Source organism: Tripterygium wilfordii, chromosome 8 (assembly GCF_013401445.1).
Source record: "Tripterygium wilfordii isolate XIE 37 chromosome 8, ASM1340144v1, whole genome shotgun sequence".
NCBI lineage: Eukaryota > Viridiplantae > Streptophyta > Magnoliopsida > Celastrales > Celastraceae > Tripterygium > Tripterygium wilfordii.
The window spans coordinates 12660711-12679927 of record NC_052239.1 but is presented as its reverse complement, the minus strand read 5'-3'; the positions used below and the strand labels follow the sequence as shown (position 1 = coordinate 12679927).

The 19217-nt window shown below is 37.0% G+C and overlaps 3 protein-coding genes across 3 annotated transcripts; 1 reads left to right on the top strand and 2 right to left on the bottom strand.

Moving 5' to 3' along the window:
* On the bottom strand, positions 1–305 carry LOC120004197 (NADH dehydrogenase [ubiquinone] 1 beta subcomplex subunit 3-B-like). Its single transcript, XM_038853468.1, has one exon. It carries the CDS (start codon positions 242–244, stop codon positions 26–28), a length of 219 nt encoding a protein of 72 aa, XP_038709396.1. The 5' UTR covers positions 245–305; the 3' UTR covers positions 1–25.
* Positions 306–501: 196 nt separating this feature from the next.
* Positions 502–8484, top strand: LOC120004196 (2-C-methyl-D-erythritol 4-phosphate cytidylyltransferase, chloroplastic). The gene is made up of 12 exons (XM_038853466.1): positions 502–714; positions 913–986; positions 1057–1128; positions 1429–1484; positions 2138–2217; positions 2360–2442; positions 3358–3435; positions 6498–6566; positions 7387–7455; positions 7544–7590; positions 7849–7939; positions 8149–8484. The coding sequence occupies exons 1-12, from the start codon at positions 567–569 to the stop codon at positions 8215–8217; spliced, it is 936 nt and encodes a 311-aa protein (XP_038709394.1). The 5' UTR covers positions 502–566; the 3' UTR covers positions 8218–8484.
* Positions 8485–8888: 404 nt separating this feature from the next.
* LOC120004195 (protein STICHEL-like) lies at positions 8889–16932 on the bottom strand. The gene is made up of 7 exons (XM_038853465.1): positions 16704–16932; positions 14327–16481; positions 13926–14145; positions 12282–12809; positions 10381–11065; positions 9484–9568; positions 8889–9370 (listed from the first exon to the last, which is right to left on the bottom strand). The coding sequence occupies exons 2-7, from the start codon at positions 16469–16471 to the stop codon at positions 9272–9274; spliced, it is 3762 nt and encodes a 1253-aa protein (XP_038709393.1). The 5' UTR covers positions 16472–16481; positions 16704–16932; the 3' UTR covers positions 8889–9271.
* Between the last annotated feature and the right edge of the window lie 2285 nt (positions 16933–19217).

Below are 19217 nucleotides of genomic sequence, written 5' to 3'. Positions count from 1 at the left end.
TCAAATTGAGAAGAATTACACGGTATCAGTGAGATTGAGAGTGCGAAGGTGCAGAGGAATGGTGATGAGAGGGTGCATAGAACTTGTTGTAGACTTGCTCGCCGACGAGATAGATGCCGAAGGCGACGAGGGCGATTCCGAGGCCAGGAGTCGCATGTCGCAGCTGATTTCCCAGCATCGGATGCTTCCTCCACTCGTCTCTCCTCCGGAAGAACTCCCCTGTTGGTCCCAGTGGTTTCGCCATGTCTCCTCTTCACTTCCTGCCCTCTCTCAACTCACAGCCAACGATGCGTGTGTGGCGTGCCATAGGAGGTTCTGTGACATTATGCCCGGAGATGGTACGATGGGCTTGGGCTTGAGATTGGGCTTGGGATTGGGTGTGGCTTTTTTGGGCTTAAAGCTGAAGCGCATTTCCTTTCTTGTGTGTCCCGTCTGTCTGGAACTTCTTTGTCTACATCTGGGAAAATCATTCGAATACTAATCAACGTTTAGATTCCATTTTTCTTCCTGCACGTGAGTGTCCGAGAGAGAGAGAGAGAGAGAGAGAGAGCGAGAGCGAGAGGGACATGGCGATTCTTCAATGCAACCTCACTCGCACTTCTTCTGCTTCCTCTTACTCTCGGTCTTCTTGTTCTCCGTTACTGCCGCCGGTTAATCGCCAGTTTCCGGCTAAATTTTCATTGCTACACTCATCCTCGAAATTCCCAAGTCTAGGTAACAAATGTTACTTCTCCCATGACTAATTAATTTGTTTTCTTTTAATGGCTGCTGTTTGTTACCTGAGATAATCCCAGGAAGAAAAGGTAGGGAAGAAAATACTTAATAGTGTGTAAAAGTATGAAAAAAATGAATCTTTATGTGGTTTTTCTGTCAATATCTTATTATTGTAATTGATTGGTTGATGTTGTTCAGGTGATAAGATTAATTTGACAAAAAGGGACAAAATTGCTGCAACTAGGACTAATTGCTTTGCAAAAATTGAGGCTGTAAGTGATACTCTATGTTCTTTTTTTTCCTTAATTTTTTATCATTATTGAAAAACGAGTTATTACGCAGAACACTGAAGTTGTGAAAGAGAAGAGTGTCTCTGTTATTCTCTTGGCTGGAGGAAAGGGCAAAAGAATGGGTGTAAGTCTCCTGTTACAGTTGATTCTTTTATTCCATAATATATGAAAACTCCTGTTGACAGTTAATTCTTTTCAGTTATGATACTGTTGCTTCGTAAAGGCTCAATATTCATAGTTTCTGTGGCTTTTTTTGGCTATATACATTATGATTTCTCATATTATTTGTGTGCTTCTTGAGTCTTCACATGTACAATTCTGCATGTGCGTATTCATAAATACTTCAACAAACTCTCATAGTCTTTAGTATCTGTATTATATATTTTTCCTTTCAGATGATGGTTTTCTTATGTTTGTGCAATAGGCAAGCATGCCAAAGCAGTATCTACCGCTTTTAGACCAGCCAATCGCATTGTATAGGTATTTACAACAACTTATATCAGCTACAGTAATACTCCTAATGCTTGAGGCAGCTTTTGCAGAAGTTCAAAGTCTTGTAAAATGTAAGGCATATTGACTTTAATTTTGCCACTATAAGAATTAGTGGTTCGGACAGTCAATGAAAAGAACAACTGATGGTTGTAAGTGTCCCATTTCAATTTACGTTTCTTAAATATTAACATTATGATAATAATTATCAATAGAGAATGTGCTTCGTCATGTATTTTTGTGAATAGAATGCAAGAGGCACCCTAGTTGGGAATGACGAGTTTGGACTTTATTCAAAAGTGGACAGTGGTGTATGGTCATGATGCCTGTGTAACACCCATTTATGCATAAGCTTAAAGCATTTTGCAATTTCGAACTCAGAACCCAATGAGTGTGAAGGGTACGAGTACTATATAAAACACCATAAGCCCCTAAAGCTTTAGTTTTTGGAACAAATACTGTTAATATTTGCCAACGTGAATCGCAATATGACTGTTAGTAACTGAATGATTCTTGGTACAAAAATCTCCTAGGTGAGACCCTGCACATGCGTGGTTAAGCACTTCAAGCAACAGTTAGATAGAGTTTCTAGAGTGAAAGTAGACAAAATCTCGTTATCTTGAAGATAATCTAATTCTTTGCAGTTTCTTCACTTTCTCGCGCATTGCTTATGTGAAGGAAATTGTTGTGGTTTGTGATCCATCATACAAGGATATTTTTGAAGGTCTCTCTCTCTCTCTCTCTCTCATGTGTGTGTGTGCGCTCAGCCCCTGCATTTCTGTGCTTGTGCAGGAAGTGTTATCATTTGAAAGTTTCTTCAATAGTTCTGTAAATATTCAAGCAAATCTTTTTGGTCATGCTTTTAGATGCCAGTGGGAAAATCGAAGTAGGCTTAAAATTCACCCTGCCTGGAAAGGAGAGGCAAGATTCTGTGTACAGCGGACTTCAGGTGCGTGCTCAATATGTTGTTTACAAATCTCTTATGCTTACACATTAATTTTATGGATTGTGGTGTAAATAAATCTGACTTGGTATAATTGGCATTAGTAAGATGACTATGATAATAGACAGCATTAAGAAAGACAATGAAGAATGGATTCTAATGCAAATGGTTGATTAATTGCATGAGTTACTACAAACACACTGCTAAGCCTTGTGCAGATGTTTTCTTGACATTCGAACATAATTTTCATTGTGCCCTTGGCTGGACAAGTTGTTCAACAATGAAGTCTTCAGAATGTTTAGAATAAGAAATTCAGATTCGTTATGTGGTCCAAAGCTATAGGTAAAGTATATGTTACTAAAACAGACAACGTCAGGTTCAGATCACGAGGCCTAATTATGGCCTCAAATTCAAACAGGCCTAAAATATAGGCTTGCCCAGTCCTACAGAGCTTTATGGCAGTATCCTACATTGCATTGAGTGGGTGATACTTGGTCATGCCATGTGATTAAGGATTTCTTGTCTTGATGAGTGTTGGTTAATCATCATATAGTTAACACTTGAGGGTATAAAGTAAATTATAGGGAAAAAAATTGGCTCCATCTTTTTGGCTTCCTTTAGTTTGTTGTAAGTAACATGTACTGTCATTCATAGAGAACTCTCTATATGGTGAAGACAGTCATACTATAATTGTACCCACCTTAATATTCAATCTGTTAGGTTATATTTTCATTCACATTTAGGGCCTATCCAACAGCTGGCATATCCTAAATTTTGTGCTTTACACAGAGAGAGAGATTGCCATGAGTTATCACTCTGTAATTTACCTTGGTATGTCGTGGAATAACGCCTTCATGGTTTCATCTCTTGTCAATGATAAACTAAATGTTTCTTGATCGTAGATCTTCCTGGTTCCTACAGGCTGTTGATTTAAACTCTGAGCTTGTTTGCATCCATGATTCTGCAAGACCCTTGGTATCATCTACTGAAGTAATAAAGGTGAGTTATAAAATTTTTGTACACGCACATTTTTGTGTTGCCTTGGGTTATTTCTGGACCTTGCATTCACTTTTAAAGCTGGACTAAGCGAGCTAGTCAGACCAGTTGAACCACATTACGGCCCTCTTTCCTCTCTGGCTAAGACATTAAAACTGGAAATTTGATTTAACAGTCATTCGGACTCCACAAACTGGATCCGGTTCTCTCAAACAATCCAGCCAGTTCTTAAAACACTTTTCACGCTATTCCCATTTACTGAAAGTCTGAAACGAGACAATCCAGCCTAACTTAATTATGAAAAGTCTGTAACCATAAACTAATTAAAGGCACAAGCAGCATGCACTGATTTACCGACAATTGTTTACGTCCTGACCTGCTGTAGTCTGTCCGAACTCCCAATGCAGACTATGCAGTACAGTCTATGAGCTAGCTTCGTATTTGAGATTACAAATCAAGTTCTGTAAGGCTCTTTACTGTTATAGGATGGTTTGGGTGAAGAAAAGTCATGGCAGCGTTGTAGAGAGGTAGGTTTAGTACAAGTTTTAAATGAAGTTGAAAAGGTTCCTCTTAGCCTCTTAAGGTTTCCGGCCATTTGTTCAAAGTGGTTGCATGTTATGTCGAAGCATTGTTGTAATTGGTTGTTTTAGTTCTCCAAAGTGTTAAAGTAGGGACAATTTAGTTATTCCATCAAGCAACGTCTCTCCAAGCTGTTCCTGTGAGCTGTTGAGAAGAACTCTTCTGATTACAAAGGTATGCGATTGAGTCATTCTTGAAGACACTTATGGTCAATTGGTCATTAGTAATTAAGAAATGGTGGCCATAAGATGATGAGAAAGTATTGTGGGGATCCACATTTGTAGAGGAGATGGTTTATGATGATGGTTTCCATTATGTTTTTTAGATATGATAAAATGTACATATTACTATAATTGCACAAAGTGCAAGGTTCAATTCTGCTCTCCCTCAGAAAATTAAAAATATAACCCCACAATTTGTCCAATAAAGAATGTATATGCATGTATCTATAACCCCACAAGCGAAATTTGATACTTTCATATCTTTATATTAGAATAATCGGCTAGATGAACTGCAATCTGACCTGTCAACCGAACTCTTCCAAAGTTCATTGTCTGGTCCGATTCTTGAAACATTTCCAGGCTTAAGTTTACAAAATTACAGATTTGATCTCATGGTACATCCAGTTATTTAAAAAAGTTAAGTTGTAAAATTTTTCATGTGCACCATTTTCATATTGCCTGGACCCTGCTGCATTTTGCAAAGTTCTATACTTCATTTTCATTATTGTCCATGTCCTTTAATTAATGAGATGAAATTTTTAGACTATGACATCTGATATTCATTGAGCACTGGATCATGTTACAGACCCTGCATATGGGACATTGATTGGCACATGTTTGATTACTGGTACCAGCAGCATGTCTTATAAAATTTTTCATTTGAGGGGAATTATTTGTGCTGAGATTCCTCTTTATAGACTTGCTGAAGTGTATTATTTTGCTCCGGACTTCAAAATATTTATGAATATCTAACTTTTATCATTTAATTTCAGAATAAGGACATCAATGATCGTTGAACTTAGAGACCCACTTCAATTTGGTCCTTCAACTTTATATTTTGACAATTTAGCCTTTGAACTTTAATAATAAGAACAAATAGAGTCCAATTATATGTGACTTATTGAACTTTATTGAAGTTGGAGGACCAAAATTAACCAAATTTAGAGTTGAAGGATTAAATTGAACATGGTCCTAGGGACCAATTAGTCCTTAACACTTTAATTTCCCATGTCTTGTTTACTTAAAGTATCAGAATCTACAATGTTATACGCTTGATTTTTATTTTTTTTTTATGAATAATATTGTTTAGAGAGAGGATTTGAACCTTCAACCTGTTCTATGGCTCATTGATGGGTAAACAAGAGTTAGTCTGATTGCATGTCTCTCTCTTGTGGCAAGGGTAGATCACTGTGACTTAATATGGTTTCTTGCAGCATTGACTGGGTGTCATTATGGTGATGCAAATTGTAACTAGAGCAGTGCATATAACTGTAGTGTAATTGGGGAGTGAAAAAGAGAGGTGCTAATATAGGGTGAGGAAGAGGAGGTTGTAGACTCACTGGTAGTGTTCTCAAGGGGATGTTGACTTGGTGAAGGTTTTCTTCAGGGCTGGTGTTGGTTGAGATGAGTAGTTGCAGCTTAGCAAAAACAAGAAGTATGCTGGTGGTAGTTTTCCAATTTCCACTATGTTTTACAGAATGGGGAGAGAAAGAGGTCTTGCAATGTTTAATTTCATTTTTCTGGATTGGTAATATGGCTACTGAAAACCTTCTTCTTTTCAGGATGGTTAATGAATTGAAGTTTATTCTAATCTCTCAACAAAGTGAGGAGAAGAATATTTCCGTTACAAACTGATAATATCAAACCAAATCACTATAAGATTTTGTTTGAACAATATCTCTAACACAATCCATGTGCCCAAAGTGTGAGGATGTACCAAATGGGGATTGCTTCACAGTTCTCTGTTCTCTTTAACGGCAAAACGCAAGGTCAACTGTGAATTATTGGGTTGCGGCTTAATAGGGACGTCAGTCTTTTGGAGCTTTCATAACACTGATGCTATTCAAGGATTTAGGTGTTTGTGACTGTCAAATTCTTTATCATAATCATCTGTTCTTTTTCTGAAGAGGGCCTAGAAATTGCAACTGGACTTACCACGATGCTAATGAGACTTACCACAATGCTAATGATCTAATTAGTCAATCAATTTTGAGTAATGTGCTATATAGAGTAGGTTTTACAGCACACTTTATTGTGTGTCAAATGTGAACACCATGCTGTGTGTTTTCGTGAAGCATTACTTTTCAGAAAGAGGAAAAAAAAGTATTTTCATCAAGTATCAGAAATTCTCCGTCCCAACTTCAGTATGAAATTTCATTTCTTTGTTCATTTAATTCTTATGAGTAACCATGTGTCTAATGATTTGTTGCAAACATCAATTTTCACATAAGCGCGTAATTAGATACATCAATTGCTTGATTTTAGGTCCTTGAAGATGGTTCGATAAATGGAGCAGCTGTACTTGGTGTTCCTGTTAAAGCTACAATTAAAGAGGTATGCTTTTTGTTGCAAGTTGAGCTAGTTAACTTCATATCATTTAGTCTCTATTGACTGGCCATTCAAATGGTATAGAATGGGCTAGGATAGCTTGGATCGTGTATCTAGGACGGACATAATCAAAATTAATAATACTGGATAAATTTGCAAGTCCTTCCATCTGTAACATTTCTGTATTTCTTGATTGGTGTATATGACAATGAAATGTGTGAACTAAATGTGGGTGCTTCTTTCTATTTTTTGAATCTGCTATTCTTATAATTTGATTCTCCTTGAAGTGCACTTTCTTGTTTGTTGAACTTTTATTTTGCACCATTCCTTTGTTTTTTAGTTAAGCTCTTTAGGTTCACATGGTGCAAGGAAGTCAGTAGGAACTCTAAATGCTGTTTTGCAGGCGAAAAAAATTGCCTAGCATCATTAAAAGCCGCACTAAAGTTCCATGTCCCCTCTTTTTTCCTGGCTGTTTGTTCTTCTTAATTATAAGAAAGTGTTTTCAGTTCCCTGTTTAATCTTTTGGAGTATGTTATTGCTTCTGTAAAAACTCAGAAGAAATAGCAACAGTTCTGCTGCCTGTATTGTCATCTTATATGTTTCTTATTTAATACTTCATTGGTAGATTGGCCACCATTCCTTGCATACTTTTTAGCATTTCAATATCTCATTGATCGATCGCATGCATCTTACCCTTCCCTGACCATGCATCCACTGTGGAAGTCTCTTGCACCGGAGTCTTTTACCATTAATACAATCTCCATTGCAATTCATCTCATTCAATTGACTTTATGGATCATAAATCTTTCTCCTTGTGTTTATGCAGGCAAACAGTGAATCATTTGTAGTTAAAACTCTGGACCGCAAAACCCTTTGGGAGATGCAGACCCCTCAGGTTCATTTTCTGAAACAAGTTGTATCATTTTATTACCTCGGGAAGAAAGTTTCTTGCTGAATAATTTAGTGGTTAACCTTTTGTTCAGGTGATTAAGCCGGAGTTGCTTAGAAAAGGTTTTGAGCTTGTGAATAGGTACTGCTGCTTTTGTACTTTTGAGTGCCTGCGTTTTGGTGCTTAATCTAGAATTCTTGAAATAGTGACATCCACATAGGGTGCAGTTTCCAAGATTTGAATATATGACCTCCAGGACGCGGAAGCAACTTTACGGCTTCGCCAAGGGTTCACCCTTTTGGAATCGTTAATTTCAATATGAGAGTAATTTACTGTTTACACATATTTGTTTTTCTATAATCAAACTCTAAATTCAAAATGTTTTTTTTGGGTTTGTAGGGAAGGTCTCGAAGTCACTGATGATGTATCTATAGTGGAACACCTTAAGCATCCCGTGTACATCACCGAGGGTTTGTATACCAACATCAAGGTAATTCAACTCTCAACTCTGTACTCTTAGCTCGATGGGGGGGGGGGGTTCAATGGATGCTTTATGCCATAGAAGCAGTTTAATGTTCCCTTTGCTCTTATGCCATTAGTATTAAAACCTAGATCAAAGTATAATACCCGAGCATGAGGCAAATATCAGCTTTAGAGCTTAGATTATGAGATCAATTTATCAATTTCTTTTACTTGCAGGTCACAACCCCTGATGATATGTTACTTGCCGAGAGAATATTGGGCACAAGCTCTTTAGTGGGTAAATGAGTTCAGTTTTGATGATTTTCTTTTTTGTGTATAATTTGTTGTTTGCGGTACAAGGTAGCATTGGGGAGCCATTTCAGTTGCTGCTGGAGGTAGTTGAGTCAGTTAAGAGTATTGTAATATAAATAATAAAAAACATGCGATTGGATTCATTCTGGAATCTGACTGTTGATTTCTTCTGTATACTCATGTAGACTATAAATAATTTGGGAGAAGGCCCGGATGATGATGATGATTATGGTATTTAAGTTTTACCATTTTGTTTCTGTTTCTCAGACGACTATGGTTTAAGTTTTACAGTTTTATCATTTGTTTATCCAAGTCAAGTCATCATAATGCCTTCAAGTTATCATAACTTGATTTATGTAGACTGTAAATAATTCTAAACAATCGAAAAACATTTTCTCAGTTTGTTTTATGTTTTCTCAGTTTCCCGTGTTCATATTTTTTTCAGAAATCGTTTTTCTTTTTCGTCAAGATATTTTCAAGTGATTTCATATTTTCCGTATTTTTAAAAATGGACAACCAACAAACATGTTTACGAAATTATTTTTTGCTTTTCGGGAAAAAAAAGAAAAAAAAACCCCATGTTACTTAAGACTTTAGCAAATATCATTAGCAAACAATTCAGTGTTGTTTGCTAAAGAGCAAAAGAATATGAAAATGAAAATAAGTTCTGAGATCAACAGACGGTACTTGAATAACCAAATTGGATGCACGCATCTCCTCATGTTCTTGTTTACACAAATGAACATCGAACGACAGGGAAAAAAAAAGCCCGGAAAGGAACAAGGGGACAAGCTTTCATAATTGCATACAACTAACTGTGAAAATTTTCAGCTTAGACTCTGCCCTACCCTTATTTGTCATTGCTTAAGAACTGGGTGGAGCTAAAGAAATATGTGCTGAATTCCAACTGCTAAACATTTACATAAGATAAAAAATTTGCCTTGCTTATGTCCTTTAAATGGCCAAAATTGGAAAAGTAAATACAGGAAAAGAATATGAAAGGGACAAACATCAATCTGAATCTCTAACCCGATGAACTTTTCCCATTTTATCGTCTAGAACTGGTCTCGCTACGCTTTGGCTTCCCACACTCACCGAACAATGAAAATCGCCTACTTGGACGTGATCGAATTGTTGTCCCTTTGACCTGTTAGATATAAATATATGACAATGCTATATCAATTCGATTTATAGAATTGTTTCTGAAAAAAGAAAAGCTTAACAGAAAACAATCTTAAGGAAATTCTGTCAAAGTCCTACCTTTCCCCTTTTACGAGTTCTATTGGTGGTATTCCAACAGAAGAGCCCACTGCAGCCTCCCCCACCTGCTGCTGATTCATAACCCCTAATGGAAAAGCAAGAATAAGCTTGAGAAGTAGACAATGTGCATTTTTTTCCAATATGAATAAATTAATTAACAACCCTTCTCATTATGCACTCATCAATGTCTTCGGTCGGTGGCATCTCAAAATTTGCACACTGTATTCCCCAGTTCAGGTAAACAGAACCACCACCCGAACAAGAATTTCAAGGTTAATTAAGAATGAAGTAATACAAGAAAGATCGTGATAAATTTCATGCAGTTCCTGACAAAACTCCTGGACAAAGACAATCTAATAAACTTTTAAGATTAGCGGGACTAGTCATCAAACAAATATCATATTTCATAACATGAAATGTATCAATTAGCTTTAATACTCTCAGTAGGTTTAGCATAATCTCTTCTAAATTTTCCATGGGGTGCCCGAGAATTAAAGCCTTACAAGTAGGCTGATATACAACAGAGTTTCTTTTCTCTTAGCAGTAAGGCTCCTTACTGTAAAGTTTTAAGAATTGGAATATGCAAACTGCACAAATAAATGAAAGCCTTGAATATAAGAACTTGTTAATATCATAATTTATTGGGATCAAATCTTCAGCAAGAACCAATGGTTTAAAAATATAATTCAATCAAATTAAAAAGTTCTTTGAAGTTTTATGTCAACCTAAGCGTATGAATCTCGCAAGAGTTACCAAGGCGTTTTCAGTAAGCTAAGCCGTCTGAATAAGTTCAATTTTGTACTGCAACTCTAAGTTTTGATCAGGAGAACATCAGGTTCACAGAGGATCATCGGAAGAATTATCTACAATTAAAAAAGAAGACAGCACAAGACTTACAAGTTCTCTCTGCTGAGGCTGCCAGCAAAGCCAGTATGATGCAGTAAGCTTGGTGACATGGAATAATGATCAACCCTTCCACTGGGCTGATCTTTCTGAAATGTCCTTTTATCTTGCATCTTCAGAATTTTAAGTTCGTGATTTAATTCATCTTCCCAGTGCTGAGACGACACTCCCATTGAATTTGCAGATTGTAGTTGAGTTTTATTGTCTGTGCTGTCCTGGGGAAGGATCTGATTCTTCTCAGGCTTCAAATGACTCAAAGATCCAGGGGTTCCTTTATCCATGGCTTGTAACCAGGCAGTTTCTAGCCTTTGCTCACGGATAATGGATTCTATTCTCTGCATTGGGATCACCTGCCTTTTCGGTTTTATACCGTTGATCTCAGAATTGGCTTCAGCAAGCAACTCTCGTGATCCATAAGTAGATTTCATGGAACCATTTAGCAGTGGTGAAAAAGCATTACGACTCCCTACCACAGTTGCTTCTGTTCTTTTCTGCCCAACTAACGACTGGACCGCATTTGCATAATTTGCCAAACCCTCAGCTACTGGCAATAGGATAATTCTAACTTCTACATTGCATCTCAGGACAATTTCAATGGAGTTTGTGATACTGCTCAGAAACCTTTCAACTCTGGATTTGATAGCTTCATCCCCAAAAGCAATATAAGCAACCATAACTCCTACAACAAAATACAGTATCAATCAAATGGTATAATTGCGCAAATACACAAAAATACAGATGCACAAATCCATAAAGAAGAGACTGCCATGGTTAGGGTCATTTGGAGCTCACCTATCAAAGAAAACAGTTCGATGTTGACATGCACTACTTACCAAGTTATTCGACTATCCAATATCAGAATGAAAGAAAGCCACTACTTGACACACAAGACAAGCAACAATATTGTGTAAAGGAGTTCTAAGCAACTGCAGTTACGCTTCTTTAATTAGATCTTAATGCCATATATAACATGCTGGCATCACAAGTTGAATCGTGGCAGCTAAGTTGCATCCTTGGCGCCAGTAAGACCCATTTGTAACCAAAAAGGGCTAACTTAGAGGTAAATAAATAATTCAGGTGACAAGATCATTCTTTCTTATCTTTGTTGTCTCATGTGAAGTTTATGGAATGTTACGAGATTTGTTAATGTATATAATGCAATTTATCAAGGCACATTACGTCTTAATGATGAAAGGCCTGACATAGCAAACTGGGTGATAAAAGAAGGGATCACAAAGATATGGTGGTCCACACATTAGGGATGACCAAGCTGTATGGCACTCCAAGTAAAATCTACCGCATTGCAGACAGCAGCCTAAGCCGATTATGAATAACCAGCAAGCAGATATAAATATCAATATCTTTGATTCAGACATTAATGCATTGTTTGCATTGTTTCCTCAAGAAATGACTAATTGTGATTGTCAGAGAAGAATTAGTTGTGGAGGTATCAACTCAAATTGTTAATTTGTTATCATTTAAATCACACTAAAAGCCATGTTCCCTATAGCAAGCATCAAAAGTCACTTTTCAAGGTGTGCTGGAGGGTGGAGAGGAGCACAAGGAGATTTAGGAGTTTTGCTAAGGGGGCAAGCCAATGGCATATACCACCAATATGGTAATATTTGAGCCAAAAAGTAATCACAATAGAAACAAAAACATAAAATTTAATGGCATTTGCTGAACTAAAAAAGATATTTTGCAAAATCTTCATTCCGCATGCCTATTTATTGAATCAGAGCAAGCACTTGTGACTACCACATCTGGCTAATTAGGTATGGATAAGACACAGACTCAGTCTCAGAAAAAGAGGGAAAAAAAAAGCTGTCCATTACTAGATTTCGTATCACGATTCACAGGACTAACTGGAAGGCACAGAAAGCTTATGTACTGACCTTCGACTTCAGAGATAGATAAAAGCTTTCCATGAGCATGCAGTAGTTGTCTAATCGTTTTTGAGTGGCACCTCTCAATACACTTTGCCCATATGTCATCCAAGTTGTCTGAGTTTCTGAAATACATGTTTCCTATCATTATGCTGTCACGTGAGGCAGAAGAGATATGACCATCCGTTAATTGGTTATCTGAGGGGCTGGATAAACCAAAACCATCAGCTTGTGTCGTTAAATTCCCTTGACGGCTGGAATTCCCATTTACTGTCATATGTAAGGGAACAGGAGATGTTGACTTTCGAGGCACATATTTTTCTTCTCTTGAGGCACTTGATTGATCTTCCACAGTTGTCCTAGAACTCTGTCTCCTACTGCTGCTGGACAGAGTGAAATCGGGAGAAGGCACTGATCCAAGCTGTAAAAGAGCAGCCGTGAACCATGTTGAGCGTTCACTGGAAACCCTTATCTGTTTCTCAGCCTCTGAGAGAAGCTTTAAAGCATGCTTTAGTTTCTCCAGCTCTGCTTCAGTTACTACAGTCACAATGATGAAATATCTTCACGATTGAAGTCATATGGAAACAGGAAGTATAGCTCTTCATCAATAGATCATGGAAAACTATTACTAATATGAAACACCACTACTGAAGTGTAATATAACAGCACAAGATTATCACAAAAAGTAACTGTGTCTATGAAAATTTACTAAATTCATAAAGAATTTACAAATGAGCTGACAAACTGATGATCTGGCCCTTTTGGATAGGTACATTCAGCTGGATGCAAAAAATCACAATACCAATAACTATTATTCTAAATTTTTAGGGATATTGCAGGTATACTTACATTAATATTAAAGTGCTTTCATTTCTTAAGTACTACGGGTGAATTTGTTGTTTTGAAATGGTCAATGACTATAGATAATATGAATATCAATTATGATCTTAACGATATCTCGATCTAACCCCAAGCAAAGCTTTGGATTCAGTTTTAAAAGCAATGGACTTACTCTGCTATATTTATCAATCTGGTGCCCTCTAATATATCCTTCAAGTGAAATAAAATCTTACAGCAGGCTTTCATTTGTTCCTGCTAAGGATGTTTTTAATTGGTTATGTTGGTTTATGGTTTCATTCGCTGTTTATGGTTTATGACATTTTTGTAATCACAATGTTACGCAGCAAAATGTGAGTGATAAAAGTCCTATTATTCGAAGAAATGAAAAAAGATAGGGAAGTCATTCCTCCATTTAGTGAACAAAATGGCAAAATAAATTAAGATATATTTTCAATTAGTATAGGCGAACATGTGGCCTATTGATAAGTTGTAAAGGTGCAACCTAGAGGTAGCATGTTCAATTTCTGGATACAGCCTCTCCACATATTATGTGGAGATAAGTTGTGTGCATCCTGTCTGTCTCCGACAACACTTGCCTTGTGCACCAGAGTTGTTTACCTTTTTTATATTTCCAATTAGTATATATTTCCAATTAGTACTCTGCAGATTAAGACATATTCTGATATTCAGCCATTTCCTTTCACCATTTAATAAAAAAATACTTTCACCCAGTACAAGTAATTCTCATTAGGATAAACTTCAAGGTTATTAGATTTCAGTACCAAATAGTATGAGTAAAGGGGTGACACTCACAACTTCGACCTCCACAAAAGGGATCATTGTACTTGGCATCAATGATGTTGTAAGTTCCAGCAATAATATCCATGATGAGACTAGCAAGCTGAGACATCAAAACAATTGGATCAATCCCCGAGTCCATCAACTCCCTTGCTCTTTTCACTGTTTCTGAGGTGTTAGATGACAAAGCTAACTCCAGAAGTTCTAATAATTTCTCATCTGAAACAACCCCCACCTGCAGAGATGGTAAATTAAAATAAATAAGTGCAATTTATTGGTTTAGTTATAGAGTGCATAAACCCACTTACTGTTTGACCGCATTAACCAATATGTCTTCTATAAGGGATTAAATCATAATAGTAATAAATTTTGCAGATTAAAATAGACTAAGAGAACATTCATGGCAGAAGGCTTACAAGTTCATTTACAAGAGATGTAGTGATCTTACTTCCCAGCAAACTCAACTGTTCTAACATAGTCTCTGCATCTCGGAGTGAACCATCAGCATTCAGTGCAATCAAATCCAAGGCATCCGACTCAATATCAAAATTCTCAAGGGCGGATATTTTCTTCAACCTAGATACAATATCACCATCTTTAATTTTGTTAAACAGGTACTTCTGACAACGAGATTGTACAGTTTGAGGCAAATTGTCAGGATCAGTTGTAATGAATATGAACACAACTCGTTGTGGTGGTTCTTCAAGAAATTTGAGAAATGCCAGCCATGTCTTAGAGGGCAACAAGTGGCACTCATCAATAACAAAAGCTTTATATCGTGAGGAGGCTGATGGAATGCCCCCAGTAACCTTTTTCAAAAAGTATCTAACCTTGTCAATTTTCTTCTTATCTGCACCATCAACTTCCATAAGATACCTGCTCTTGCCAGAGAAGATATCAGAGCATTCCATGCAATGCCCACATGGCTTAGTTTCTTCAGTAGAAAGACAATTCAGAGCAGCAGCAAAAATCCTAGCTGCTGAGGTCTTACCAGTCCCACGGGGACCCTGGAGAAGGTAAACAGGGGTAATCCGTCCTCTTAAAATAGCATTCATAAGTGATTGAACCACGATATTCTGCCCGATCAATTTATCAAAGGATGTTGGCTTGTACTTCTGGCTTAAACTCCGGATATTCTCCGGCGTACCTTCCTCCTCCCCTTCCCCATTTAACGATACAATCTCTAACCCATCTTGACTCCTACAGCTAGAGGACCACCTCCTTCCATCTAATCTACTCAAAGCCTCCAAATCAAGCTCACCAAAATTGGTAGAAAGCTCATCATCACTACAGCCACTACCCAAAGATGATCCTCCTCTGCCACCACCACTATTAGCCAGCAATGGGACAAGACCTTGAGCATTTCTGGGAGTGTTTTTCCACTTATTGGGAACAGATGATGCACGCCGGTGTCTATTATACATTGACTGACTGCCACATAACATGTTACTTCCTTTCCTCCTTATTGTATCTGAAAGAGATGGAGAATAACAACCACCACACAAACCCTTATGTTTCAGAGTCCTCCTTGACCAATAGCAAGGAATCCCACATCCCTGTCGTCCCGGAAAATCCAAATTGGTAGCTCCCTCATCATCCCCATCATTTAAAGATGTTGTAGTGGCATCCCAAGATCCAACAGTGCTTGGGTTACGACGATTATACCTATCATAAGAACTATTTGACAAAGCCGGAGTGCTATATGTATAAGAAGAGTTCTCCTTTCTACTTATCAATAATTTAGATGGTGAATGTGCCCAACCCTTTTGCCTTAGCTTCAACAACAAAGGTGATGAACCGTAAACTCTTCTTAAATCATCTGAAATACTATAATCTTCAGTATCATCAGATTGTTCCACGGAATCATCCCTCCCTGAACTTAAAGCCATTGAAGGATGTCCCTTAGGCAATCCTCTCAAATTAAATTTCTTATCAAGATCAGTATCTTTCCATTGATATCTAGATAGAACATCCAAATGGGATTTATGTTTCCTACTCTTCTTATTTCCTGTCACTCTTTTCACTGATGACATGCCTAATGCCACATTATTTGTATCTCTACACCTCAATATCTCAGAGGCAGACCTTGTCTCCTCCAAGTAAGTGTCACTCTTCGAATCCCCTCCATTCCTAGCATCACTCAAGCTGTCATCAAGGCTCTCTGGAATCGAGAAAGACCCATCACCTTCCTCATTTTTGCTTAATGATTTCTGGTTCTTCCAATTGTACAGAAACACCCTTTTCTCCTTGTCTTTCCCACTGATATTGTTATTGTTAGTAGGAAATCGAGAGGAAGCAGAATGGGTATTCAAATCAACATCATTACCATTAACATCTTGTCTCACAAATGCACCCTCTTGTAATTGTTGCTGGCGCTTCCAAGTGGAAGCAGAGTTGGAAGCTGCTTCAACTGCTGCTGCTGCAGATCTAGAAGTACTAAGAGGTGACTTCCATGACGAAGTAGTCCCTGGATCCCGCAACACGCGGGCAGCCTTTCGGATTTGCGTGAGCTCCTTCTTCAAGTGAAGCCTGCTTGGATCAGATACTCTCATTGCTGCCATTTCCCCCTATCTGTCAGCGCAAAAACCCATCAAAGTAAATTTAATCAAACAACAATAATATAATCCTCATAATCAATAAAACCCAGTTCCCATTTCATTGAACAGTAGTCAGCTAACTCTAAAACAAATGAGTATGTATAATGATTGGGACTTTTGGGGGATAGATGGTGATGGGTTTTTGTCAGTTAATGCAGATCTGACAAATAGAGAGAGAAGTGAAAATGGGACTAACCAATGAGAAACAAAGCTATGATCTTCTATCTTCATAACTGTTCCATAGTATCTCTACTTTCTCTCACTAGGGTTCTGCTTGGCGCCCTCACAGATGCAAGCTTTGAAGTTGAATCTCTCTTTCTGTGTAACTTGGAAGAAGAATTCTGTATAGAAAGAGCTAGAAAGTTGTTCTTTCTACAATAGTAAATCAAAAATTGGAAAAATTGGAAATCTCCCTCCAAGCCCCGACCGAGTATCCGGGATTGATTTTTTTTTATTTATTTTTGGTATCTTATAATTTTTTATCTTTTATTTCATTTTTGATTTTGTCATATACTCCTTAGGTATAATTATTTTTTTAGTTGAATTTCTATTTTCCTAAATATTATGAATACAATTTTCTTTATGGTTTTTTTCCCTATTTTACATTTTGTGTTAGATGTTAACTATTGTTGTAACGTTAAAGGCCTAGTTTGGTAAGGCATTTTGAAAATAACAGATATGTTAGCAAAAACAGTGATAGCTGAAATGTTGGAGAATTTTAGTAGTAGAAATGTTGCTCGAATGTTGTGTGGTGTTTGGTTGAACTTTTGCTAGTAACATTTTTGTTGAGTAGTATATATTAAATAATAAATATTTTATAATATCAATAAATTTATTTAATTATTAATTAATTTATAATAACACATGAAGTGAGAGTATAAATGGAATAAAAAAAATTAATAGGGACAATATTGACTTTTGATAGTGAAATGCTACTAAAATACTTCATACAAGTAGCATGTCAAAGGTAACATAAAATGCTGATTAAAAATGTCTCGGATTACGTATCAAAAAAACTCGTTTGGATTGAAAGTAGCATTTATACTAACAAGTAGTATAAATGCTACTAAAAATGTTGATCCAGTTGGGGAACGATTTTAGTTTATGTGGTTATGAACTATGATATCTAAATTTTATATAAAGAAAATATAAATTTGTTTAGGAAAATAGTTTTATGACATTTAAGTGTTTTCTTGTTTTGTGATATCAAATGATGTGTGTATATATATGATTCAATTACAAATTAATTAGAGTGTATGTGAGTAGTTGATAAGTTCGGTTACCGACACAGGTTTTGCCCTTCGGGGTGCTGTGTTGGTGTTCGTGTCTTATTGCTGCTTGTGTGTGGTTGTTTTCGAAAAAAGCAAACGGCTTGAAGCCTAGCGTGTGTGTGTGATGTCTGGTTGACACAGTGTCTACCACAGATTGTCTCACATTGGTAGTTTAGAGTGTGTGTGAGTAGTTGATAAGTTCGGTTACCAACACAGGTTTTTACCCTTCGGGGTGCTGTGTTGGTGTTCGTGTCTTATTTCTGCTTGTGTGTGGTTGTTTTCGAAAAAAGCAAACGGCTTGAAGCCTAGCGTGTGTGTGTGATGTCTGGTTGACACTGTGTCTACCACAGATTGTCCCACATCGGTAGTTTAGAGTGTGTGTGAGTAGTTGATAAGTTCGGTTACCAACATAGGTTTTTACCCTTCGGGGTGTTGTGTTGGTGTTCGTGTCTTATTGCTGCTTGTGTGTGGTTGTTTTCGAAAAAATTACAAATTAATTGGTCAATGATGGTGTTGTAGCGTTATAGCTCGTGCTCTCCCACTAGGATTCAAATCTTTCTGGAGGTGTGAGTTCACACATTAATTTTGTATGAACTTGTTTGGCATGCGTAGTTTGTAGATCATTACTCAAGCCTGGGGTCCAGAGGCAGTACCCCCGAAAAAACAATATTAGTTCTATATATCACTTTTTTTTACTTTGAGAGAAACTAAACTTCATTAAACAACCAAAGCATTACAATCAGAAGAAACAACGAGATTCAGAAAGCTTGGGCACTCCCCAACCCAAAAACCAGACAATCATATGCCATAAATTTGTTAAAACGATTATAATTATTTTTTCCGTATTCTCATTTTTTGGTAAATATTACATAATAACTTTATTGGGAATTTGATCAAATACTTTTTTCTCAGTGTATATAACTAGACAATCATTAAGTCATTCATCCCCTTTGATTTCGCAATTGTTGTTTCACAATTTTCCTAGTTGAAAATACCCTCTCTACGGATGCATTTTCCGTGGGTGAAGTTAATACTAGTATTATTAGTCTATACACAATTAGATGCACCAAGTCATAGCTTATAAAAAAACTTCCCCTTTGTGATTAATCTTTTATTGGGTTGAGGGAGATGTGTATCGTTATCATTAAGTTAGGTCATTTATCTTTTTGACTTACTCATTCAGTTGGGCCGTAGTTTATAAATTTATTGTCCTAGGTCCAAGATTAAATAAATAATTTTGTATTGGGATAAGGGGACATGAATTGAGGCATCCATGTAATCCTATAAATATATATATATGTATATAATTTACTATTAAATTTTTCTTAACAGGGGCAAATGCCACCTTGGTTAGGCGTGGTTCTGCCTATGCGCAAGCCCATGAGTTTATATTTGTGTGCACCCCAAGAGTAAATGGAAAAAAGTACTATTAAAGATCC

Excerpts from the sequence above, each read along its gene's own strand:
- LOC120004197 (XM_038853468.1), bottom strand. The coding sequence starts at position 244 with ATGGCGAAACCACTGGGACCAACAGGGGAGTTCTTCCGGAGGAGAGAC.
- LOC120004196 (XM_038853466.1), top strand. The coding sequence starts at position 567 with ATGGCGATTCTTCAATGCAACCTCACTCGCACTTCTTCTGCTTCCTCT. Across the intron at positions 715-912 it reads CTCGAAATTCCCAAGTCTAG|GTGATAAGATTAATTTGACA; the intron begins GTAACAAATGTT and ends GATGTTGTTCAG. Across the intron at positions 987-1,056 it reads GCTTTGCAAAAATTGAGGCT|AACACTGAAGTTGTGAAAGA; the intron begins GTAAGTGATACT and ends GTTATTACGCAG.
- LOC120004195 (XM_038853465.1), bottom strand. The coding sequence starts at position 16,471 with ATGGCAGCAATGAGAGTATCTGATCCAAGCAGGCTTCACTTGAAGAAG. Across the intron at positions 12,810-13,925 it reads CTTTTGTGGAGGTCGAAGTT|TAACTGAAGCAGAGCTGGAG; the intron begins GTGAGTGTCACC and ends TTGTGACTGTAG. Across the intron at positions 9,569-10,380 it reads AGCCTCAGCAGAGAGAACTT|GGGTTATGAATCAGCAGCAG; the intron begins GTAAGTCTTGTG and ends CTTTTCCATTAG.